At 43.8% G+C, this 25,346-nt stretch overlaps 2 protein-coding genes across 4 annotated transcripts in view; both read left to right on the top strand.

Moving 5' to 3' along the window:
• The window catches only part of lrp2b (low density lipoprotein receptor-related protein 2b), a 33,310-nt gene extending 15,520 nt beyond the window's left edge, over window positions 1-17,790 (top strand). The window contains exons 42-86 of one of the 3 annotated variants that reach the window (XM_029837717.1): window positions 10-168; window positions 240-529; window positions 743-946; window positions 1,134-1,376; window positions 1,528-1,653; window positions 1,773-1,892; window positions 2,100-2,231; window positions 2,457-2,658; window positions 2,742-3,037; window positions 3,229-3,742; window positions 3,919-4,074; window positions 4,244-4,414; window positions 4,497-4,720; window positions 4,812-4,989; window positions 5,345-5,541; window positions 5,769-6,014; window positions 6,155-6,280; window positions 6,495-6,614; window positions 6,698-6,814; window positions 6,902-7,018; window positions 7,372-7,509; window positions 7,748-7,870; window positions 8,349-8,477; window positions 8,597-8,728; window positions 8,812-8,937; window positions 9,345-9,488; window positions 9,579-9,744; window positions 9,861-9,989; window positions 10,062-10,282; window positions 10,353-10,535; window positions 10,688-10,807; window positions 10,941-11,028; window positions 11,107-11,171; window positions 11,359-11,530; window positions 11,676-11,733; window positions 12,214-12,345; window positions 12,432-12,518; window positions 12,706-12,783; window positions 12,905-12,961; window positions 13,126-14,155; window positions 15,642-15,931; window positions 16,036-16,133; window positions 16,227-16,630; window positions 16,871-16,943; window positions 17,037-17,642. In XM_029837717.1, the coding sequence (XP_029693577.1) occupies window positions 10-168; window positions 240-529; window positions 743-946; window positions 1,134-1,376; window positions 1,528-1,653; window positions 1,773-1,892; window positions 2,100-2,231; window positions 2,457-2,658; window positions 2,742-3,037; window positions 3,229-3,742; window positions 3,919-4,074; window positions 4,244-4,414; window positions 4,497-4,720; window positions 4,812-4,989; window positions 5,345-5,541; window positions 5,769-6,014; window positions 6,155-6,280; window positions 6,495-6,614; window positions 6,698-6,814; window positions 6,902-7,018; window positions 7,372-7,509; window positions 7,748-7,870; window positions 8,349-8,477; window positions 8,597-8,728; window positions 8,812-8,937; window positions 9,345-9,488; window positions 9,579-9,744; window positions 9,861-9,989; window positions 10,062-10,282; window positions 10,353-10,535; window positions 10,688-10,807; window positions 10,941-11,028; window positions 11,107-11,171; window positions 11,359-11,530; window positions 11,676-11,733; window positions 12,214-12,345; window positions 12,432-12,518; window positions 12,706-12,783; window positions 12,905-12,961; window positions 13,126-13,164 (6,325 nt within the window). In that variant the 3' untranslated portion in view covers window positions 13,165-14,155; window positions 15,642-15,931; window positions 16,036-16,133; ... (1 more) ...; window positions 16,871-16,943; window positions 17,037-17,642. The other 2 variants (XM_029837721.1, XM_029837708.1) reach the window with 2 other exon arrangements.
• LOC115252107 (MAGUK p55 subfamily member 3-like) lies at window positions 17,788-25,112 on the top strand. Its single transcript, XM_029846479.1, has 14 exons — window positions 17,788-17,812; window positions 17,922-18,040; window positions 19,049-19,126; window positions 19,278-19,358; window positions 20,040-20,177; window positions 20,448-20,529; window positions 20,883-20,968; window positions 21,561-21,757; window positions 21,844-21,908; window positions 23,715-23,861; window positions 24,275-24,368; window positions 24,502-24,610; window positions 24,741-24,857; window positions 24,933-25,112. Exons 1-14 carry the CDS (start codon window positions 17,788-17,790, stop codon window positions 25,110-25,112), a joined length of 1,518 nt encoding a protein of 505 aa, XP_029702339.1.
• The last annotated feature ends 234 nt before the right edge of the window (window positions 25,113-25,346 follow it).

Below are 25,346 nucleotides of genomic sequence, written 5' to 3'. Positions count from 1 at the left end.
TTTATGCAGTTATCTATACTGGACTGATTGGGGATATCCAGCCAAAATTGAGAGGGCCACGCTGGGGGGCAACTTCCGCACCACCATCATTAATAGCAGCCTAACAACACCCAATGGCCTGTCCATAGATTATGAAGAGAGGATGCTCTACTGGGCTGATGCTTCATTGTATGTACAGTTTGTTATTGATTATGATATCGATAATGTTGTTTTTTGACAGCATCTCTTCTCCTGAATAGAGATAAAATTGAGCGGGCCACTCTGACTGGGGAGAACAGACAAATAATAGTGCATGGGGTCCTGTACCCATTTGCCATGACCGTGTTCCAACAAGACATCTTCTGGACTGATTGGACTGAGAGAGCCATCTTCAGGGCAAGAAAGGATGGTGGTTCTGGCTTTGCTGTCCTGGCGCAGGACCTGCAGTACAGACCAAATGACATTCATGTTTACGCAGGCTCTAAACAGGAGATGTGCTCCAGCTCCTGTCAGCAGTTCAATGGAGGCTGCAGTCATATATGTGTTTCTGGTAAGAGCGGACACCTTACAGTGCTTGCACCAAAGAAGGTGCACCACTAAATTTGTGCACACAAATTTAAAAACCATTTATGAGCACCAGCTGTTTTCAGTGGCTGAAGGGACGATGAGCTAAACAAAGTGACCCATTAGAAACTAATACCAATCAGAAAAAACAATTATCCATAGTCTTGGATTTCCTCACCGCATATAAACTCTTCTGCAGGCCCATCTGGTCCAGAGTGTCAGTGTCCCCACGATGGCAAGTGGTATCTAGCCAACAATGGTAAAGACTGCATCCAAGACACAGGAAAACGTTGTCAGCCAAATCAATTCACCTGCCTCAATGGTAACTGTATCGCTGCTTACTGGAAGTGTGACGGCTACAACGACTGTCAAGATAATTCCGATGAACTGGAAAGAGTTTGTGGTGAGACTTGATGTTCAGATAAAATCTATAGCAAATATATTCAGGGGTGATTTTTGGACATTGAACCAGTTGCAAATCAACGCACACTTGCTAAATTTAGCATCATGTTAGTATGCCTTTGTTTGCTGTTTGAAGTCTATCTTTTAAAACAAAAATCAGCAAATGCCATGTTGTTCCTCTTGCCAAGCCTTCCACACCTGCTCTGCCATGGACTTCACCTGTGACAATGGCCGCTGTGTGCCACTTAGCTATGTGTGCGACTACACCGATGACTGTCATGACAACAGCGATGAACTCGGCTGCCCCTTTCCCACATGCAATCCCACGACTGAGTTCACCTGTACCAATGGACGTTGCATCAGCGCAGACTTCATCTGTGATGGCCACAACGACTGCAGAGATAACGCCACCTCTGATGAAATCAACTGCCGTGAGTTAAAACCAGGATAATCTCTAGTTAGCTCGGTTGACCTTGAGCACAATGTTGCCTGTGCGGTAATAGGTCTCATCTCTGAAACGAGACATAATCTTTAACCAGTTTGATCCTGTGTTTATTCAGATTTTTTTATATGTTATTACAGCTGACAGGACTTGTCCTGAGGGCCTAGTCAAATGTGATCATACCAACATCTGCATCTACCCTGGAAACCTGTGTGATGGTTACAACAACTGTGGAGACAACAGTGACGAAAACCCCCTCTTCTGTGGTAAGCTACACACTGGCCTGTGGTCACTGGATAAGGTTAGCATGCTGATAAGTTTGTATTTTACCTGATTCAAAACAACATTTCACGGGGGAAAAAATGTATGAATCTGTATTCTCCAGCGACTCGTACATGCTCCTTGGACGAGTTTCGCTGTGACGATGGGAAGTGTATTCCCAACTCCTGGGTGTGTGACTTCATCCAGGACTGCAGGGATGGGACAGATGAACCTCCAACTTGTGGCAAGTATTGTGCATTCCCATTTCAATCACTTATATTGTTTAACAGCTCGAAGGGCGATTGACCTGTTGTGTACCGCACACAATTTTTGTGTACCAGTACACAATTAATGTGTATTACGGTGGATTATTAAGAAAATTACGCAACTTTTGCCAGCCTGTCTGAAATTTGTAATGTCTCACGAAAGATATTTCTTTGTTCTTGTGCAGAGGAACAGATCAAAACATGCAATCCCAGTCAGTTTACATGTACCAATGGAAACTGCATCCCCCAGTCTATGGTCTGTGATGGTAATAACGACTGTTGGGACAACAGCGATGAGGCTCCTGAACTGGAGTGTGGTGAGATAGCGCTTTATTTGCATATTGTAGAGATATTATAAGTCTTTCAGTTTGGTAACATGTTACAGAAGCTTAATCAAACTTTAAACCCTTTAATTTTCTTTTCAGTTGATTTTTTTAATCTGATCTCTGACTCATGCTGTAGTTCAGTTTTGCCTTTTCTCCCACTTCTTTTTTTCAATTTACTTCTCTAACATCTTATATGGTTCATCTTCTTTCCTCCAGGTCAGCGTACCTGCAGCTCAGACCAGTTTACCTGTCCAACCTGGTATCCAGGTCATCCACGTTGCGTGCCTCTAAGCTTTGTGTGTGATGGAGAGAAGGACTGTGCCAATGCAGCTGATGAGCTAAAGAACTGCCCTAACCGCACCTGCCACCTGGATGAGTTTTCCTGTTCAAACGGGCTTTGCATCCTGCTCCCTTACCAGTAAGTTGGAATCGTGTATGAACAAGGATTCGTTGATCCACCTTTGAAATTACTCCTTTTTTTAACGTACCCTCCTTTCTTAGCTGCGACCGTGTGAATGACTGCGGGGACGGCAGTGATGAGTTGGGCTGTACGTATGACACCTGCAGCAGCAACCAATTCACTTGTGCTAATGGAGCCTGTATCTCCGGTTCCTTTACCTGCGATGGGGAGAGCGACTGCATGGATGGCTCAGATGAGGCCGACAGCTTGTGCGTCTCTCCTCAGCCAACCTGCGCTCCTCAGCAGTACATGTGCAGTTCAGGCCAGTGTGTTGATACCAGCAAGGTTTGCAATGGGCAGAAGGACTGCGACGACAACAGTGACGAAAAAGGCTGTGGTGAGACGCGACATTCGTGAACTGTTTATAGTGCAGCCGATCTATAGTTGAGGAAATTCAGACACCTTTAAAATAACCTATCATAAGCCAGCTTATTTGCTGATATTTTTACTTTGATTTACTACAACAGCTCATTGTCATCATCTCTTTTCTCCACTGTTTTCCCCCATTATCTTTTTTTATGTCTATAGGAATCAACGAGTGCCAAAACCCATCCGTGCACAAATGTGCCCAGCTCTGCACTGACACCCCCACTGGTTACTACTGCTCCTGCAATCCTGGCTACCGACTCATGCCCGACGGCAAAGCCTGTGAAGACATCAACGAATGCTCGAGCACACCTGCCGTCTGTAGCCAGATCTGCGAGAATGTTGTCGGATCATACTACTGCAAATGTGCCCCGGGGTACATCCGTGAGGCAGATGGGCGCACCTGTCGGCAGAACAGTGGCATTGCCCCTTACCTGTTGTACAGTAACCGCTACTACATCCGCAATCTGACCACCGATGGCTCACTTTTGAGTGTTGTCCTCCAAGGGCTTACCAATGCCGTGGCTCTAGATTTTGACCACTCCGAAAAAAGGCTTTACTGGCTCGATGCAGGAGCGAGGAAAATCGAGAGGATGCGTTTTGATGGGACTGATAGGGAGATTCTGGCAAATGATGTGATGACAGCAGAAGGGCTGGCTTTGGACTGGGTGGGCAGGTATGTAAAGAAAGTAGGAAATTCATCCGAAAGCTGAGAGAAAAATCAATTCATTAAGCGTTATTTCAAGAAAGATTTCAGCTAGATCCAGCTGTATAAACATTGTTATTGTAAACTGTTTGATCACACATTTTTTTGCCCTAACCTGGTGTCAAAAATGTTTTGGTGTGCTGCAGGAAATTGTACTGGACTGATTCTTATTATGGCTCGGTTCATGTAATGGAGCTAAACGGGCGCTACCAGAAGAAGCTGCTGTCAGGACATTTCAAAGAGGGAAACAGCACCTACGTTATCAGCCGTCCACGTGCTGTGGCTGTGAATCCAAAATATGGGTAATGATAAACACACCCAGAGACTGTCTAATACAAGTCTCAACATTTCTATTCTTGGGAGACTGGTGATGTTTTATTGGTTTCATAAGAGGCCATACGATGAGGAACTTGTGTTTTTAAGGCTCGTTCATAATGTTAAGTGTTAATCATTTTCTTTCCTTTTATGTAGATGGGTGTACTGGACCGACTGGGGTGACACACCATATATTGGGAGAGCTGGCATGGATGGACGCAATGTCAGTGCTATTGTTACAACCAAGCTAGAGTGGCCCAACGCTCTGACCATTGACTACACAACCAACAAAATTTTCTTTGCTGATTCACATCTTAACTTCCTGGAGTGAGTTAAGAATCAGATCAATTCAGTTTGTGTCGAAGGAGCTCTGGTGCTTGTATTGACCCTCTACTATTTAATCTTTCAGCTTTGCAGATATGGATGGGCAGAACCGACACCGGGCCATGGCCGGTACACTTCCCCACGTGTTTGCTGTTTCCCTTTTTGAGGATTGGGTTTACTGGACTGATTGGAACACACACACAGTGGAAAAGGCTCACAAGTACACTGGCGAACAGCGTACAGTCATGGGAAATAACACACACCGGCCCTATGACATCCACGTCTATCACCCATATAGACAGCCGCGTAGTAAGTGAACTACATTTGAATTGTAGATTATTTTGTTTATTCCTGCTTTTCAGACTCAACCAACGTGCTCTTCTTGTTATCTTTGTCTCAGGTGAAAACCCCTGCTCGTCCCATTATTTGACCTGCAGTCATCTGTGTCTGATCGGCCCTGGAGGGCAGGAAGCTTCCTGCGAGTGTCCGGATCACTTTATCGGCCTCGCTGTTGGCTTCAAGATTCAATGTGTTGCTGACTGTTCCAGCACCCAGTTCCGCTGTGGAGATAATGAAAAGTCAGTCCTTTGTAAAAAATCCCAAATTCCTTTTAGACAGTGCTCCCGACTTCAGTTGTGCTCTTATTCACTTCACTCTTCACAAATCTTTGTGAAATAATCATAATAAAAAGGCCAACAACAACAACAACAACAACAACAACAATAATAATAATAATAATAATAATAAACAGATTGAGCTATTTGCTTTAGTTTCTTGATATTTGGTGTTTGTCAGTAACAGCAGCTTTCTGCTAGAGTGACATGTGTAAAATGTGTAAAATGTAAAAACTCTCGCAGGGAAAAGTGTAAAATTTGTCTTATTTATTTTGGTTTGCAACAGTTTTCATCTTTGGGGTGATCTGTTTGTGCTCAGGTGTGTTCCTATTTGGTGGAAGTGTGATGGCCAGTCAGACTGCGGAGATGGCTCAGACGAGCCCCAAACCTGTCCACCGCGTCTTTGCCCCATTGGCCAGTTTCAGTGTCAAGATGGAAATTGCACCTACCCAGGCTTCATCTGCGATGGCCACGCAGACTGTCCTGACCACTCAGATGAGGATGCTGCTCTCTGCAGTATGTGACTGTGATAAGTGGCCAATTTGAATTTGGACCTTATAGACCGGATTGTAATGAGAATGTGGTTTTTAGTCAGATCAGATGTGTTTTGTACATATTTTAATTGCAGTATTGAGTCTTAATAGAAAAAAAAAACCAGCATGTTATGGTAGCTTTTATTCGAATGACTTTGGTAGTGTAAACAGAGGCCTTGGCTCTGACAATTCAAGCTGCTTTCTTTGTAGGTGACCACAGATGCCAGGAAAACCAGTTCCAGTGTAAAAACAAGTATTGCATCCCTGTGTCGTGGCACTGCGATGGAGTAAATGACTGCTCGGATGGTAGCGATGAAGACCCAGAAACTTGTTCTCAGAGGACCTGTGGACCAGGACAGTTCCAGTGTGCCAATGGACGCTGTCTGCCATCAAGCTATGTGTGTGACGCCCAAGATGACTGTGGGGATGGATCTGATGAGCCATTTGAAACATGCAGTAAGTTTGGACATTACAAGTTAGCAGTTTAAATAAATTACACCCCAAAAGTACAGTAAATGTGGTCATTGCTTGAAGATAACTTATTTATCATAAATCACATGTTGCCATATAATGCTAACATTTCTTGTCCTGTCCAGTGGGTCCAGGGTACAAGTGTGATGAGACTGAGTTCTCCTGCAAGACAAACTACCGCTGTGTCCCTCAATGGGCCCGTTGTGACGGTACCAACGACTGCATCGACAACAGTGACGAGGAGGGCTGTGGTGAGTGACTGCGCATCATTAGTTGGAACACGTTTCCATGAAAATCAACTTTCTCCTCACTTGTTTTCTTTTTATTCCAAGATAGGTGAGTATTTTGTAACTTCACACAAACAAATATGCCAGAAACAGGTTCACCAATTATTTTGAGTTGTCATTGAGGACCTCAGTGATCCAGTCTTTTAAAGCCTTGTTATTAATCCCATTTTTCAAACAGCCGAGGTCACCTGTGATCCTCTGGGAGATTTTCGATGTGACAACCACCGCTGTATTCCCATCCGCTGGCAGTGTGACGGCAATAACGACTGTGGGGACGGCTCAGATGAGAAGAACTGCCGTGAGTGTCTCACCAAGCAGAAAAAATGTCTCCAATTTCTTTCATACTGTTTCACTCTTTCTCAATGTATTTGTAACCTGTAGAGCCAAGGCCTTGCTCGGAAAGTGAGTTTCGATGTGACGATGGAACATGCATCTCTGGGACCTGGGTTTGTGACCATGACAACGACTGTGGGGACAATTCGGATGAACGGGACTGTGGTGAGCAGACGCTGCACTCAAGATTCCTTTTTACCGCTCACAATTCAGTTAAAAACCTCACACGTCGTTATCCCGGCTGTCTTTTAGAGCTACAGACGTGTCGTCCAGGCTTTTTCCAATGTGATTCAGGTCACTGCATCCCCGCTGCTCTGCAGTGTGATGGCCGGCGTGATTGTGTGGACCTCTCAGATGAGACCAACTGCCGTAAGTAAACCTCATTTTGGGTTTGTAGTCATTTCATAAATGTCTATTATTTGTGCTTAAAATATGTACTGTCCATGAGCATGTATCAAATAATGAGATATTTTTGAATGTGTGGAAATATGAAAATGTTTAATCTTCTTGGGATGTAGCAAGTGCAGTTTTCTAAAGGCTTTGAACAAAAGATGAATGCAGAGTGAGTAGGCAGGCTATTCTCCGTTCAGGATCTTTTACCTTCTTAGGCAGAAAGTGGTCCCATAAAAGACAACTATTATAGATAATGTGTGAACTCATGACCTGTTGAGAGTCTATTCGCACAAGGCAAATTAAATCTGTGTTTTTCACCTCCACAACAGCTACTCGTTACCCAGGAGGTCGCTGGTGCCATCCAGACCAGTTTGAATGCTCGAACCATCTGTGTGTCAGCCAGAGTTGGGTTTGCGATGGAACTGATGACTGTGGGGACCGCTCTGATGAACAGCTCAGTTTATGCTGTGAGAAGCCTTTCTTTTAATTTAGTTTGAGGCACATTATAATTCCATCTTCATTCGCGGCGATAAAAACATTTTTATGTTGTTTATGTTTTTATGCTAATAACTATCACATTTGACAGATGAGGGTTGGTGCTAACAAAGACAAAAATTAAATGCAAAAAAAATCCAATCAACATCAAACTATTAATGAGTTAGGGCCTGCTTTTAATGTTGCTCTGTTTTTTATTTGTGTGAGCAGTGAACATCACCTGTGAGATGCCGTCCAAGTTCCGCTGTGCAAACGGATACTGTATCTACTCTGGTTTGCTGTGCAATCAGAAGGATGACTGTGGAGATAACAGTGATGAGACGGAGGATCTGTGTATGTCTCTCACACACACGCTCACTGAGATGTTGCAGCCTTTTGTAAATTATACCTTGCCTATTGCTCAGAGTTTAGTTTCTTAGTCTGGAAAAGAAGTTGAGTCTAGATATCTAGGACAATGACATTTGAATGTGCACCTGACCTTGGGCCCAGATCATATAATATAGTTACACAATCAGATTAAACATCAATCAGAGCAAATTATTTTGAGAAGAGATTAGAAGGTTATTGGACATTGAAAAATCCATTCGTTGCGAGGAAACAGAAGAAGTGAAGCTTTGAAATACTGCTTTGTATGAGATGAATCTGTTTTATTATACTGTGGCAAAACACACTTTTCTGTATTCAGACTTATATTGGTGGACAGTACAGAGAAAGCTTTTCTAATTTTAGTGAAGTGGACGTGGGCATATTTCCACACAACCCACCTTGTGTATTTATGGCTCTGACTCACTTTTAATTGTGTCCTTCTCAGGCCGGGAGCCCACACTGGCTCCCTGCACACTAGAGGAGTTTAAGTGCTCCAATGGGCACTGTGTCGCGTTGCCATATGTATGTGACCACAATGACAACTGTGGGGACCTCACTGATGAAATGGGCTGCAGTAAGTAGAATAATCCACTAACTGTTTCATTCAGGATAAATTGTTTTATTTTCTATTCTATGGGACTGGTAAAAACCACTGAAAATGAGTTAAACTGGTTCTGTGTGTTTTAAATCTAGACTTTGGCCATGACAGAAACTGTGATGAGAAGGTGTGCCAGCACGTGTGCACCAATTTGAACGGCACCGGCTTCATCTGCTCCTGCAGACCTGGATACAAAGTGGATCCAGACAGCACCTCCACCTGCCTAGGTACACACACTCACACACACACACGCACACACACCACCACCACCAACTCAAGAGTCTTTCTCACATTATTCTTATGCTTACAGACATCGATGAGTGTCAGATTTATGGCACCTGTCCTCAGTTCTGTAAAAACACCAAGGGCAGCTACGACTGCGAGTGTGCGTCTGGGTACCGGAAAGTAGGCGACGGCAAAATGTGTGAGGCTGAGGGTGAGCACAGTCTTGTAACAGCTTCAGCTTTCAATGAATGCCATAAATGTTCTTACAGTATGAATGATAATTGAACTTTGATTATAATTCATTTTATTTGTAGAATCAGTAAAAAGCGTGTTACTGTGCCCTACCACCACTGCCAGAAACTCAAATTAAATATCTAATGCTGCGAGTATTTATTAAAGTGAGGCTTCAGTGTCACTTGAGTGCATTTACTGAGAGCCACTGTGATGATGTTTGTTAGGTATTTGGTTTTATTTGAGTAATCAGCCTTGATGTGAGCTATCATGACATAATGATCTATCATAAAGGATTTTTTTTAGCTGAGTCATTGTTTAAGAACAAAATCAGCATGAAGATGCGGAACACCTTGGTCATCTTACTGATGATCATTTTGTGTTCAGGAGCCACCCCCCTGCTGCTTCTGCCAGAGAACATCCGAATCCGAAGGTTCAACTTACAAACAGAGGCTTACCATAATTTCCTGGAAGAGGAAGAGCACATTATGGCTTTGGATTATGACTGGGACCACAACAACACCGGATTAAGTAAGTTGTATGAGTACTGAAAACCAATTAATGATAACTCCCACGTCAGGAGATTGACCTGATGTGTGATGCACTTGTGGTTTTTGTCAGGTATGGTATACTTCACTGTAGCCAGTAAGGACTCTAAGGCAGGTGCTATTAAAAGAGCTTACATACCTTCTGTGGATGATGGCAGCAACAATATTGCAGCTTCCATAACCCTTGATATTAAATACATCACCACGCCTGATGGCATCGCTGTGGACTGGGTGGGCAGGTGTGTTTACATCAACATGGCCTCATGCACTTATGTTGTCTTGATCATTATTAAAATGGTGAAACTTGTAAAGGATCATAAGCGTGTTCCATGAATAGCTTATGTTCTGTCCATAGAAACCTTTACTGGGCAGACTCCAGGTTAAAGCGGTTAGAGGTGGCTTTGCTGGATGGACGTTATAGGAAACACCTGGTCAAGACTGACCTCGGCCACCCCTCTGCTGTGGCTGTCAACCCACGCTTAGGGTGAGACACGTAGACCTCTAGTTGAGAAAGAAGTCGCTTGTTTCCTGTTTTAATTGCCCCAATGACTTTCAGAATGCTGTACTGGGCTGACCGCGGAGATGCCGCCAAGATTGAGTGTTCTTGGCTGGACGGTCAAAGCAGGAAAGTCCTGGTAGCCGATGGCCTGGGTTGGCCCACTGGCTTGTCAATTGACTTTACCAACAATGACCGAATTTACTGGTCTGACTCAAAGGAAAGTCGTATTGAATCCATTCTGCCATCAGGAAATGATCGTAGAACTTCCGTCTTCATAGGTAAGGGTTAACATCAGACCTTTAAGGGGTAATTCAGTGCTCTTCTAAACTGGTCAGCTTTCTCCCTTAGACGTGAGGAACCCCTTCAGCGTTAGTGTGTTCGAGGACCATGTTTACTGGAGCACTCAGGAGAAAGGAGAGGTGTTCCGACAGGACAAATTTGGTCGTGGAACCAAGACCAAGTTGCTGACTGGTGGACCCTGGCTGACCCAGGTCTCTGTGTACCAGCAGCAGAGATACAACTCAATAGCCAGTAAGCGGCACACTTTTCTACATCAGCAGTTGACTATTGACTATCACAACCTTGTGTTTGTACGTTTAGTTTCTATCCATCAACAAAACCTTTTACACAGAAAGTATATCAGCTATGTATTTCTAGTCTCTGAGCTTTCTGTTGATGTGTAGTGAAGAATCCATGTAAGGGAATCTGCAGCCATCTGTGTTTGCTCCGACCTGGAGGGTACACCTGCGCCTGCCCAGAGGGCACCAAGTTCATAGCGGGGAGTAAAACCGAATGCGATGCTGGTAGGAAACGACTTTGATCGAATTCTTTTAGCTTTTCAGTAAAACATTCCCTCATTGTTGCCATGAGATGGAATTTCTATTTTGCTGCCCGCTGATGTGTGCTGCCCTGTAATGGCACGGTTTTTTTTTTCAGGGTTAGAACCACCACCAACCATGCCCCCTCCCTGTCAGTGTCAAAATGGTGGTACCTGCTATTTCGATGACAACAAGGCTCTTTGCAAGTAAGACATCAAAGGTGCCGTCAGAGGAAGAGGATGCTGAATGTAACAGTGTGTTGATCCCTGTGTTTTTATTTACAGATGTCCTCCAGGGTGGGAGGGAGAATATTGCCAGAAGAACAACAACAGCATAATTGCCTCTTCAAGTGAGTGATTTCATTGCTTATGTGAAATATAATTTATCAGCAATAAGAAGCATTATTGTCATTGTCAAAATACAATGAAATTAAGTTTGAAACTCACTTGTCACAGTGTCACAACTCATTTTTATTGTCACTTTCAGAGTAAGTGGACTTCATCTTATTAATAAGATGTTTTTTGTCTTAATCTCAGTTGGAATCGCCATTGGAGTGACAGTTGCTGTCGTGCTTCTGCTCATTGCTTTCTTCTACGCTACCAAGAGGAACCCCAAACTAGTGGACAGGCTACGGAGTAACTTGCCAAGTATGCCATCAATGCCCTCAATGCCCTCAATGCCTTCCGTGTCCAACTTTCCAAGCTTCAGGTAAAAGCACTGTGAATTTCTGTCGCTGAGACGTATTTCATACAATTGAACCGCACATGTCATGTTTGTTTTGCCATCTTGCCAGTGTGTGTGAGGGAGTGTTTGGCATCTTGTTACAGTTTGAACATATGTTGATGTTTTACAGAAACAGAGTGGCTCCATCGGCAACGGATGGTACTGAACCAAGGGAGAATTCTGATGTGGTCAGTAGCATCATGGATTAATCCGTTGTGTGGAAAGATTGTTATCAGTACATTTAAAACGTGACATTCCCAAAAAATTGGGGGATTTAGAATTTATTTTCATTTTTTGTCTTTTTTGTTCATCTTCTTAACCACTTTTACCCTTTTGGGGTGAGGGGGAGGGTGCATATATGGGGAAAGCAGGGTCCACACCTGGATGGATCGCCAGCTCAGCGCAGGGCTCTATGTGAGCATTTGGGGGTTCGGTACCTTGCTCAAGGGTACCTCAGCACTGCTCTGAGGGTGTTCTGGCACCTCTCCCTCCTACCAGAACACCTTCCAGAGAACCCTTCGCTTGTCAGCATATCCCCAACAGACCAAATATATATCTATATATATCTGTATATCTTTGATGTCGAGATTCAGATATGAAAATAATGCACCTCAATAAGCTTTTCTTTTAGTTTCTGTTACAGTTCTATTCTTCTCCTGAATGTATAGGTTACCTGTATATCTGTACCTATTGTGGACACTCAGGAAAAGAGTTTTGAGAACCCAGGATATGACACTGGAAGAGGTCCTGTTCCCACAGGCATGTTGGCAGGATCTTCAGCTCCTGATGGAGCCAACAAGGTCAGAAAACAGCATTGATGCTTCCTCCTGCTGTGTGGATGTTGTTATATTATTACGTTGACTATGATTGCTGTTTGCTTCCTCAGGAGCACATTAATCCACTGTACAGTAAAGAATTAAAAATCGTGGATGAGCCAACCAAAAGTAGAAACAAACCTGCCAATGAGAACAAGGTTTGTCACATGCTGACCGATTACATTTTTTAGTTTTTCCTCATGTGTTCAAACCTTACGTGACTAACAGTGTAGTTAGACAAAGTCTAGTTTAGCTGCTTTGGAGTGTTTACTAAAATTAATGTTTTGCTTTTCTTGTATATTATCTTGGGTTATTTTTATGTTTTATTCTTTGTGGCCACTCTAGGAGGCTTTTGAAAATCCAGCATATGTCTCAGGTGGAGAAAATGTTGCCTCTGCTCAGCCGACTGCTTCACCCACTCAGGTATTAACACATTAACTTGAACAACAATAAAGTTCTCTGAAAATTTATATGTAGAACAGTCAATGGCCAGGTGTTGTCAGAGTAATCTTGTTGAAGCATTTTATTTTTTGTGTATTTCCAGCAGTTTGAACCTATTGAAGATGACATTTTTGTATCTTTCAAAAACCCCACATACACGGTGAGCCCAAAATTAAATTAATGCTGAAATAAACAGTATACAAAAGTATATACAGGAAGAGTTGTTTATCGTTGAAGATGTGAAAAGGATAGACTTGGAGAACTACAGGAATTCTACACCTTTCATATGATGCTTAAAATTTCTCTAACTTTTTTGCCCTGCAGGAGAACACACACGCAGCTGCTTCTGACTCTGACATATGAACTGCACATCAGAGATTAGATTGAATAAGAAATCTCTTTCTTATTCACTGAGCATGCCAAGGCACTGGAGTCAGACCTGGAACAAATCAACCAAAACAATTTTCAGAAGAAAGAAATATGTGCATTTAACTTGGGTTTCATGGTAGCTATTTGTTTACAATAAATAATATTTTACATTGATTTCATTTCGCCAATATAAGGTGTGTTTTATAATCATGCAGAGATTGAAAGTGTGTAAATGTTATATATTTAAAAAAAAATGCGATCTTTTAAAATGTAATTAAAAACAGTCTGACAAACGCACGACGTTTTATTTGGCTCCCATAAAGGGTCTTTAATGTGCTGCATTCAAGAACAGACAGAAACGCCCAATTTTTAACAATGACTACTGATTTTTTAATGATTTTTACTCGACTGGTCTATCTTCCCACTTTTCACTCTTTTGAACACCTTTACCCATTCCATCAACTCTTACCGCTTTTCTCTTGCTCCGCTTTTTATAACGTGTTCGTTAATAAAGAAGTAACAAAGAAGATCTGCTTCTTTTTTCCCTACGCACAGAAAATCTATGCAGGCACAAACAAACATAGCAACTACACAGGGAAAAGCCTCATTCTAGGAGGAACCATTTCTGCGTCTTTCCACAAAAGAAGGTTCCATATAAGTAAGGTTACAAAGGTTGAGCTTCTTTTGAATAATTAACTGTAGACTCCACAGTTAATCCTGTCTACGGCGTGGACCTACGCCGCAAACGGGACTTCAGTCAAATATTCCGAGCAATCACGAAGGCAACACCACAGAGCGCGAGAGCGAACAGCCGGTAGGGGGGAACCGAGGCTCGCGGACCTTTGTGCGATTGATGGAGCGGAGAAATAAATGAGCTTCGTTTGTGAGAGTTGGATGAAGAAGGACAGATATCCAACCTGAAAACGACAGAAAAGAGCCAAGAGCAGGCTAGAGCTTTGACCGAGCCGGTGCCGCGTTCAATAAGGTAAAATCACGATATCAACTCTTTACCTCCGCGCGTGTCTGCGTCACAATGACAGATTCAAAGCTTCGGGGACACCGTCAACACACACGCAAAAACACACACATTAGACCTTGTTTTGTCTTCAACCGAACTGATTCTGTATTTAAGGCCTCTTTATTAATTGCAGTGCGACTAAAAGGGTGCCCATTAATGAGGGGTGTGTGTCACCTGTGATTGATGGTGCAGCCACAGCCCGGGAGGCGCGCGCTGCAGAAGCCGTTCAATGACCGAAGACCAGAGAAATTCCGACTAGGGTGCTGATCCGTGCTGAGGCAGGAGCTTTGGGCTCCGCCTGGGTCAGAACAATGTCTTTCAGGCAACATTTGCACCATAACTATTTAGGGAACCTCACCAGCGTGCAGTAGATCAGGAGAAAGCACATGGTTGAGGCTATTTTGAGGTGTCTTTAAATGTAAACAAAGCGGATGCTTCGAAAGCAGGTCCAGTTGGGGCAGTCAGACCTCCCCGGATTGAGGAAAATTGATTGGAACAATTAAAAATAGAAAACAGTGCCTCTGGACACAAACCTAAATGCAGCCGGTGGATTTGACACTGCATCCTTATTCTGCAGTATCAGTGTAGGTGTGCTAAAGGTATCTGGATGTGATCTTTTAAGCCTCTTAAAAGCTGTCTGGCTTCTCTGACCTCCTCTATGCTACTTGGATTTTCCAGCATTTTGTAGCCAAAAACAATGAGAATCTCAGGTGTATGTATACAAAAATAGGTGAACTTTAAATGTGGGAAGGATGGATTATAGATAAAGAATATGTATTGAGGGTGGCAGATCAGGTGCTCCATCTGCACATCCTCAGCCTCTGGCCATTAGAAACCATGAAACTGCTGAAGTAATAATCATCATTCATGCTGGGATGCAATAATGAGCTTCTTTTCATTTAGAGGGAAGTCGTCATGCCTGTTCAATGCTCTCAGAGAACATGTCACTTCTTTGAATTGAGAGACACCAAATGCTGTGTCTGCTGGCTATAGATGATCCTAATGCCTCTGTGAAATGCACAACGCGCAACTTTATTTGTCCAAATGGATATTGGAATGAAATCTGTCCAAAAATCCAAGAGGAGCCATGGGGGTGGCATCGGTGGGCCACACACACACACACACACACACACACACACACACACACACACACACACACAGTGGTGGGCAGATGGCTTCTGTGGTGTACTGGTGACCTCGCCCCTCTCCATCTTCCTCTCGGGACTGGAAAACATTAAATGAATCTGGCAGACAGGTGGCCTTACTGCACGTTTGGGACATGAGGTCAAGCAACATGTTAATGATGATCCCTCATAATTACAGAATCAAAAATGTGGCAAGCAAAGGTTGTCTTTCTTTTCTTTCACAGTTTTTGTCAGTGCAGCTGCTCTTCTAATCTCCCAGTACTTTCTAATCTTCTTTTTATTTTATTCCCTGACATACATCGCCACAGGCAAAGCTGAGCACAGCTATCTCCAATCAAGGAGGATTGATAATACCAGCATATGGCAGAACCTTGAGCGTCCAGATGCTATTGATGGGAGAGAGGAAAGGCTTGATAAAGATGCTGTTTTGCCCTGCCGCCATGGTCAGACTGATATGAGGAATCATTTCTAATTGAAGCTTTGCTGCACAACAAGCCTTCAATCAATCCACGACTCACTTAATCAATCAGTCGATCGCCTGCCATTAACATGCTTCTGGTGACCGGATCAGAGAGGATTTGAGCACATTAAAGAGCAGGTGTAAACTCACTGGATGGATTGAGGAGGGATTCTAATTGGATCTGCTTTCAAAGGTGGTCAGGATGGAATTATCACTATACTTGACCGCTTCATCCCTTTCAGGGTCACAGGGAGGGAGCTGGAGCCTGCTTAGGGGAGAAGCAACAGTACACCTGTGGGTGCAGCATCTTGTTCAAGGGGACCTCGGCATTGCTCTGAAGGTGTTCCAGCACCTTCCCCTGCTCCCACTACTACCAGGAACACCTTCCATATGTTGTGTCTTGAACCAAAAACCCTTCTCTTCTCCCCAACAGACTGAGCTCCCGCCCCCTGACGTTAAAGCTTGTATTCAAGAATGAAACTGGAAACCACCATCATGTCTCCTCAGAAAAGTCTGCAAGTAAAGAGAGACAGTGATGTGTGATGATTCCCAGAGCAGACACATGTCCTGGAATACTATTTCCTTGCTCTCTGCTAGCAAAATAATGAATTCCAAAGCTGCATGCAAAGGATTATTTGTGTATGATGATTCTCAACAGCCCCCAGGTGTCTCCTTGTGGTCAGTCCTGGTCTCCACCAGTACTGCATGAATTAACCATCTCTAAAGTGGTGAGAAGTGTACCAGTGTGTCAGAGAGGAAGGTCCAGCTGGGGCTTTGTGTACACAGGCCATCAAGCTAAATAAATGCCTGTTTTTTGGAATTGCCTTTAGCATCCAGGTATGTTGGTTAATCAGAGACGGCAAGCTGACACTACTGACCTTCTTCATACCAGTGCTGCCAGTAATAACACTGCAGTAGACACATAGGCAGGTAATCCAGCGATGGCGGCAATGAGCCAACTTTTTAGGAATGTTGATTTTTAGCACTCCACTGGCCTGAAGGAATTTTACTCCATTGTTGATGGAAATGTAGGTTTCACACTGCAAAATAATTATTTAACCAGAATGTTAACTGCAGGGGTTCCACCTGCCGAGGCTGCTGCCTGCTGTGAGGTCCTTCAGTCCGCGTGTGCTATTGAACTGAATAATGTGTAGGTTGATGAAAATACTCGATTCACTTGGCAGCTCGTCACTGCCACTCATGTGATCTGCCTGTGGTTATTGCCTAAATCTGCCTCCCACAGGAGGTGCATGGCTGGTACTGCTTTAGGCACGGCTGATCTCATTACAGCACTAAGTTCCTCTGGGAAATCTTCACTTGGCCTTTATTGGCGGCTCATTGATGTCCTACAGTGGCATTTTCTGATGTTCTGCCTCTACATAATATACTGCGAAATAAAAACTGACCAGCTGTTTGTGTTTGAACACAAGGGTGAGGTGAGTGTTTTCATACACCTGCCGGCTAGCTTGATCAGATTGAACTGGCGGAGCAACACAGATGCCTGATCTCTAATTAATAATTAGCCTTGTTTAGAAAAAGGGGAACCCTAATAACCTGATCGTATTAAGGGGGGAGATTATGGAGATAAGTTATCCTCTGAAATCATGTTTTCCAACAGGACACTGTAACAGCAATGTAAAAAGTTATTTCTGAACTGTATGAAGAACCTGTGGGCGGTCAGGCTGTGGGTTTCTGTGAAGTGGCTCAAGGCCTGTTCATTTATAATAGTTGCTGATTAAATAAGGTTGTTTAAAACATTTACTCTTATAGGAATGGAGGAAAGCTCAATTTCATACATTTGGAATTAGATTTTTGTTGTTACCATGCTGAGTTGATTTTTGTTTTTGTGTTTGCAGCTTTCCTCTTTGCCTCCACTTAAGCTGTGCAGGAGGGACAGACGAGCGGACGGACGGGTGGACAGACGGAGGATTTACTGCCTTTATTTTGCCTGTTCTCCCCCTGCTCCCCACTGCCTCCTCTGTACGACTGAAGCCATGCCCATCGTGTCTGCCAGCACAGGTACGGCAACACACCAGCTCAGGCTGGTTGTTGATGCTCTCTGGCGCTTCGTGCTGTTTGTTTTTTTTGTAGTTTGCTGTCATCATTTTGGTTCTTTTCTGCTCCGTAGGGCTGCATGAGACTCTGGCCCTGCTCACCTCTCAGCTCCATCCAGACACTAACCACAAAGAAGACCTGGTCTTCCTCAAAGATGTCTTCAGTGAGAAGAGCCTCAGTTACATCATGAAGGTTGATGACCTCTCTTAAAAAAGTCTCATGGTTTTATGAACAGTGGCCGTGCACCAGTGGCTGCACCAGTGGCTGCACCAGTGGCTGCACCAGTGCCCGTGCACCAGTGGCTGCACCAGTGCCCGTGCACCGGTGCCCGTGCACCGGTGCCCGTGCACCAGTGGCCGTGCACCAGTTCGTGACGATACAGCGTGGTCAGAGTTATTGTGCAAGTTCTAATTTTCTCCGATTTTCCTAAATAATTGAGGAAAGTCATCAACCAAGAGAATAATTAAGTCATTAAACAAACCTCCCAATGATAACAGTAGCTTTTAAAATGTGCTGTTTGAAATTATTACTTAGAACAGAGTTTCAAAACATTTTTTAGGTTGTAAAGAACTGAAAATGATCATTGGCCTCCCCGGTCCTCCTGTGAGCTCAGCCCTCTTAAGAATCTTTGGATAATCCAAACAGCAACTCTGGGAGGCTACTCTGATATCCTACAAGGAAATTCAAGCAGAAACTCTACAAAACCTCGGAAGTTCAATGGTTGCAAGGATTGTGATGCTATCAAATAAGGGGGTCTGATGTTGAACTGTAACTTGACCAGTTCAGGGGTTTTTGATAGAAATAGCTTTTGATTTCAGTAAATATGACCTAATGCTGCAAATTTAATAAACTACCATTTTCAGTTCTTTAAAACCTATAAAATATTTTGAATAATAATTTAGGACAGTGCAGTTTAAGTCTTTTGTTTTTTAAATAAAGCTACTGTTGCTAGTGGGAGGTTTGTTCAATGACACTTGACAGGTACACTAGCACTTAATGACTTGAAAAATATGCTGACTCATTTTCATACAGTATATAGGAAAATGTAATTTCTAATAATTTGGAATGCAGCGAAAATGCAGCTTAGCTTCTAGAGTCGGCTGTAGAATCTGTATCTTTAGGTTTCACGTGTATGTTTTCAGTTAGAGCTGCCTTTAGGGTCATGGGACTTCATCTTTGTGTGTTGGTTTTACGATCCAGATCCACGATAAATTGAAGGAGTTCGAGAAACACAGCCCCACTCCAGTTCTGCACAGCGCCTCCTGTCTGGCAGAAGATGTAAGTGTGATCTTTTGCCAATGCTGCAACAAAAGTGGACACTAATTTATAATGTAATTGAACGTATTTAATGTCTAGCTAAGGTGTTTTCTAAAGTTGCATTAGAGCGAGATGTCGTCCAATGTTTGAAATCTTTTGTTCATGTGACCAGCTTGCAGAGGAGCTTCAGAACAAACCACTGGAGGAGGATGAGAGGGAACTGCTTCACCTGCTCAGCACGCCACACATCAAGGTACATACTCGCAGAACACACACTATGCAAGGTCTCCACGTTTGGGAGGGGGCCCCATTTTATCTGCTTATTTCTGTGTAATTGTTACGAACCACGGTGCAATGCAAGACGCATGAGGAGCACCATCGAGTGTGAAGCAAAGGTAACGACAGCTGGAATCTGACGCCACATACGCGGTCGTGGGGGGGACTTGAAAATCTTGCTTTGGGCACTCCATTGGCTACAGCCCTGCTCATTGCACTCCTGTAAATTCTGAATTTTCCGTCCTATGCAATAGTTTCAGGCTTCTGATCTGCTGTATGTTGGCGTTTTCCCCCACGAGCTGCTCTGACTTTCCACCGTTACGTAATGGCCGTGTCAGAGCTGCCTATTGGTTCCTTCTGTCCTCCGCACGCACACACACACACGCACGCACGCACGCACGTGCACACACACAACACTGCTCATCAATCAAGTGATTAACTTTTAACTTGTTGGCCTCTTGGTGAACACAAACATGATGACTCGCAGAGCTGCGTGCTCACTGTAAAAGCATCCACGAAGGAGCAGCTTAGTGTTTTTTGTCTCGTCTAGCTTGTCTTCCTTTGATTTTCCTCAAAGAACCCACTTTTAAGGGTGTCCAGGTATTCTTAGTTCCTTCTTTATTGCTGCTACAATGACACTTATCTCTGTTCTCTAAAGGCAGTGCTGTCAGCTCACGACACGGTGGCCCAGAAGAATTTTGACCCGGTGTTGCCGCCACTACCCGAGGACGTAGACAATGATTTGAAGGAAGAGTCTGTGAAAATTGTTCGACTAGTGAAAAACAAGGAGCCACTGGTGAGAAAAAAAAGATTTACAGAATTACAATTTAATAACAACTAGTTAAATCACTGTGACTATATGACAGTGATTCGGCCTCCATGGTTTCATTTAATTTCTTTCAAATGTGCTTCATTTCCTGATAAACGAGAGCCCATTTACATCACACCTATGAAGTCTGTGAAAAGATGGTGTCTGCAGGACGGACAACGCTGGCCACGCCTAATTTAGTGCTGCCTGAGTTACCTCTAAACATTACAGTCAATACATTTGTGCCTTTTCATTCAGGGAGCGACTATCCGAAGAGATGAGGCCACAGGAGCTGTAATAGTGGCCAGGATCATGAGGGGAGGGGCGGCTGACCGCAGTGGTGAGCCTAAACAGCGCTGTCAACACTGTGATAATCTCTGTTTAATTTCTCTGTCAAATGTGGGCTTCCAAAAAAATGACTTCTTTTTTTTATCTCTGCGGCAGCACAGACAGGAAAGTGAGGAGATTACGTTGTATAACCCCGTGAACTGTCGGAGATCAAATCCTTGAGATTAGAGCTGCAAGATTGCATATTTTGAGATTAAAAAAAGGGATGCTCCTGACTCTTTGCCATGGAGATGACTTGATTCCACTGGAAAACTCTTGTATTTGGTTCATCTCATGTGTATATGATGATTTTTCCATCGCATCTGTCCAGATTGTTCTTTGGGTGTGTGTTGTTTGTCTTTCCAGGGCTGGTGCACGTTGGAGATGAGCTTCGAGAGGTTAATGGAAATCTGGTAACACACAAAAGGCCAGATGAAATCAGCCAGATTCTGGTAAAAAAGAAGCTAAAGGATCACAATAATTCTGTTGAAGTATTATTGAGTATGACTGCTGCTGTTTGATTATCAGTCCCAATCACAGGGTTCCATTACACTGAAAATTATTCCAGCTGTTGCAGAAGATGACAGGATGAAAGAAAGCCGGGTGAGGAATCAAACTTTTCTCCTCGGATACATTGAACCTTCAAAAACTTCACAAATAGAAGACTATTTTAGCTCAACAGCCTATTAATCTGTTTGGATGTGGATCTACCAACAAACACCTCCCCTGATGGAGTTTTATCTGAAAGAAGGCAGCATTCACAGAGCTGACATATTTTAATATCTGGATAAAGCCTGTGAAGTAACTCTGTGTTGGAACTTGGTCACGGGGAACTCCCACCTACCTAGAAAGAAGCTTCCTGTGGTTGGGATTAAAGTTTCTTTATCATGATGAGCAACTAACAGTTGTTAGTGACTACTTTCCTCCATTGTTTTTTAGATCTTATGCTAAGCTAAAAGGCTTCTATAGCTTAATTGTAGTATCAATCCAGATCTCATCAAGAAAGCAAGTTTTACTTAATAAAATATGAAACTATTTCCAAAGGTCTACCTTCGAGCCTTATTTGACTACACACCATATGAGGACAAGGCCACACCGTGCCAAGAGGCCGGGCTTCCTTTCAAGAGGCGGGACATTCTGCAGGTTGTTAGCCAAGATGACGCCACCTGGTGGCAGGCCAAGAGAGTGGGCGACTGCAGCCTGCGAGCCGCGCTCATCCCATCTACTCAGTTCCAGGAGAGGTCAGCTGTCGTATAAATAGCATGGCATGTATGTCTTAATACTGTTTGCGCTTTCAAAACAAACATTTCCTCTTCTTTTTTTTCAGGCGCTTGAGATATAGGATGAAAATGGGATCTATCCCTGCCATGATATCATCTAAAGCCCCCACGTGTATGTAAGCCTATTTTGCTTCTGCAGTTTAACAGTATTTACAACAATCTAAAATATAATCCTAGATGTACAAGCTTACATCTACAGATACAGTATGCATTGACTAAATTTCATCAAGCTAAGGAGGCACAGAAAGAGAGATTATGTGACAAACGGGGGATCTGAGGATAATCTCTCAAACAAAAACCACATAATCTGCCGTCTCATTTCCTAAGGCAATTTGTTAGTGGAGTAAAACAAAGTGGTTTGATAAACAACAGGTGGTGGGTGAGTTGATTTGGTGTCTCCACATGAACTCTGACTAATCTTCAAAAATGCAGTTATCATGCAGCACTCTATGCTCACAGTACTTTTTCACACATGTTGACAGCACTCATGTTTTAGAACCTTTTGAAATTAATCTAATAACACGACTGGAGTAAAGTTAAGGTTTGGGTTTGAAAGATTTTTTAAAATCACCTAGTTTATGTCTGTACATTGTTATTTCTATTGTGTAGATCTTGATTTTTATCACTAATATTTATACAAATATTGATTTAGGGTGCCCCCACACTTCTACATGTATGTACAGAAGCCTAGAATATAATAATTATAATATAATATTGACAATAAAGGACCTCTGGCCTGGAAATGGTCTGGGTAAAAATCCATTTTGTGAAAGTGAAGAGGTTTTTGGTGAAGATAAATTCTTACAGTCTATGTCCTCGCCTCATTCTGACACACTGGCCTTTTAAAATCCGCTCTGATGGTGTCAGAGGCCGTTTCACACAGCTTTTGTGTGTTTCTTGCATTGCTGACCTCAGATGATCGTGCTGAGAGAGGTAGGTAGAAATGAATCTTTGCATTCACCTTTTAATGTTCTTGCCCAGCTTACCCGTTTCACCTTTATACTCCCTCTAATTGTCGTACTGTTTAAAATCTCGACTCTTCTTCCTCGCCTGCTCCTGTCTGGCTCCCTGCAGAAGACTGTGATGGTGAAGGAGCTTTGAATGGAAAGGACACAGGTGAGGAGGCGCCGTCACCGACTACCAGAGTCTGTGTGTGCAGCTTCATCTCATTTTGATTGCAGGTGTGGCGTAGTTCTGCTTTGTTTCTGTTCAGCTACATAGTTGGAGTCAGAGCGAGATGTAGCATCTCACCTCTCACCTGATGATCTGTTCAAAACGTCCCTGCTGTTAATCCGGCCTCCTGTTTAAAATTATATAATATGCAGGTTGATGCACCCCCAGGGGCTCTCAAAAAGGCCTCCCATTGTCACGTAAAGGTCACCTTTCTGCTTCTGCCACCCATCAACATGCACCGTTTTTCCTTTTCTTTGCTCTTCAGCACTGCTGACTGTAGCTGTGTGCTTGTTGGCTTTGAGCTCAGCTCTTCCTGTCTGACCTTGTGGTGGCACATGTGCAGCAAGGCCAGCGAGCTTTCATACACTGTCTGTTGCAGCTGATTGTGCTTCTAAGTGAGTCTCCCGTCACGCCGAAGGCCTTTTAAGCGTTTGTTCGGTGGAACGGTAGATGCATGGCTGCTCATGGTCTGCTGTTCTGATGAGATTTATGGCCAATGATCTAATATGAGCTGTAGTTTCTCTCAAGAGTAAGGCAGCCCCCACCTTCTGTGGCCATGCTTTCTCATGGGATTTTTACTCAGGTACTCTTCTGGATTTTTGGTCTTACTCCATGTGTCTGTTGTGGTGTCCAACCCAGAATAGGAAAACTTTTGAGAACCAGGCTTTGTTCTGTATCCTGTGTTGCTCAGTGAAGACTGAGGAGTTTTTGAGTGTGTTCTAACGCGGATGTTTCCGGACGACAGCCAGCCTGCGCAGAAATTTACGCCTCAAGAAAGACCGTCAAGAACCCAAGACTCCAGACGCCAATCAGGCAGACTTTCGCATTTATGAAGAAGTGACGCAGTATTTGCCCCGCCCCGGCGATCGGCCTCGTCTTATCGTGCTGATCGGTACGTTCAATCTGGGCATTGGTGACGCACAAGCAGCTCCGCTCATAAGTGAAAATGCTGTGTGTTGAACAATCTGGGGGTTTTCAGGATATGTTTCACCAAAACAGGAGTGCGTGTCATCATCCTGCTCAGAAGTTTAATTACATGTTTACAGGTTCTGTAGGAGCCCGGATCAGTGAACTTAAACAGCAGCTGATCGCAGAAAATCCTCGAAGATATGGGCTGGCTGTACCCCGTGAGTGTGTGTTTTCACTGTGTGAGGCTTCCACGGTCATCAGATCTATTTTACAGTCCAAGTTTTTATGCAGCACAACACCACTGACGGAGTGTCCTGTCTGTTAAACAGCCACCATAGTTAGAACCATGTCATAGATACATTTAATGTGCTTCACATCCTTGCATGTGACCCGTAGACACCACCCGAGCCCGGAAGTGTCACGAGAGGGAGGGCATAGAGTATCACTTCATCACCCGAGCTGCCTTTGAGTCTGATATCCACAACGGCAAGTAAGTATTCAAGTCTCTAGCCGAGGGACGCAAATTCATAATAAATGCTTTTTAGGATACGGTCGTAAAGTGAGTCCACTGTTCAGCTCGTGCATATTGACTAAAAACGTTCATGATGAATTTCCATCTGCAGATTTATCGAGTATGGGGAGTACAAAGATAATCTGTATGGCACCAGTTTGGAGTCCATTCATAAAGTGTTGAGTCAAAACAAGGTGTGTCTGATGGATGTTCAACCAGAGGTTAGTGGCTGCACACAGGCCGTATCTGTAATTGACCTGCACATTATTAATGTGGTCCCCAAACGCATCGTTACACACACAGTCTGATACTTTTAACTTTAAAACCATTCAATTTCACCTCCTCACTCAGGTGCTGAAAACTCTCCGTACTGCAGAGTTCAAACCATTCATCATCTTTGTAAAGCCCCACGTCACCGAGAGTCAAAAGAAACACGGCTCTTCTTCCTCCCTCGGCTTTATGATCACAGTGAGTTACTGGAACAGCTGACTTTTGAAATAAGTAGAACTGCAGCTGATCCCCCCCCCCCTTTGTGCGGACTAGGAGGAAGACCTACAGGAAATGAAGAGTTCTGCCGAGAGGATGGACGAATGCTATGGTCACTGGGTGGACTACATCCTGGTGAAGGAGGACCCCGCCAGTGCCTTAGCAGAGCTGCAGCTGGTGCTGGACAGAGTGCAGCTGGAGCCCCAGTGGGTGCCTGCGTCCTGGCTGAGGCTCTAACCTGATTGACCTGCTGGATCACAGCACAAACTGCAGGAAGCATTCTCAGTGCACGGAAGTATGATCGCTGCCATAGTAACCACTCTGCAAACATAGCCGGACCAGTCCTACATATCCACAGTGACTGGAAGTCGCAAAATTGGTCTGATCATGAAGCAACATTTTGAACTGTATCCACTCAAAGGGGCCCGCGGAGAAGACGGGGGACGGAGCTCCGAAGGAGGGCGGCAGTGT

Source organism: Takifugu rubripes, chromosome 1 (genome assembly GCF_901000725.2).
Source record: "Takifugu rubripes chromosome 1, fTakRub1.2, whole genome shotgun sequence".
Classification (NCBI taxonomy): Eukaryota; Metazoa; Chordata; class Actinopteri; order Tetraodontiformes; family Tetraodontidae; genus Takifugu; species Takifugu rubripes.
This window is presented reverse-complemented; position numbering and strand designations above follow the sequence as displayed.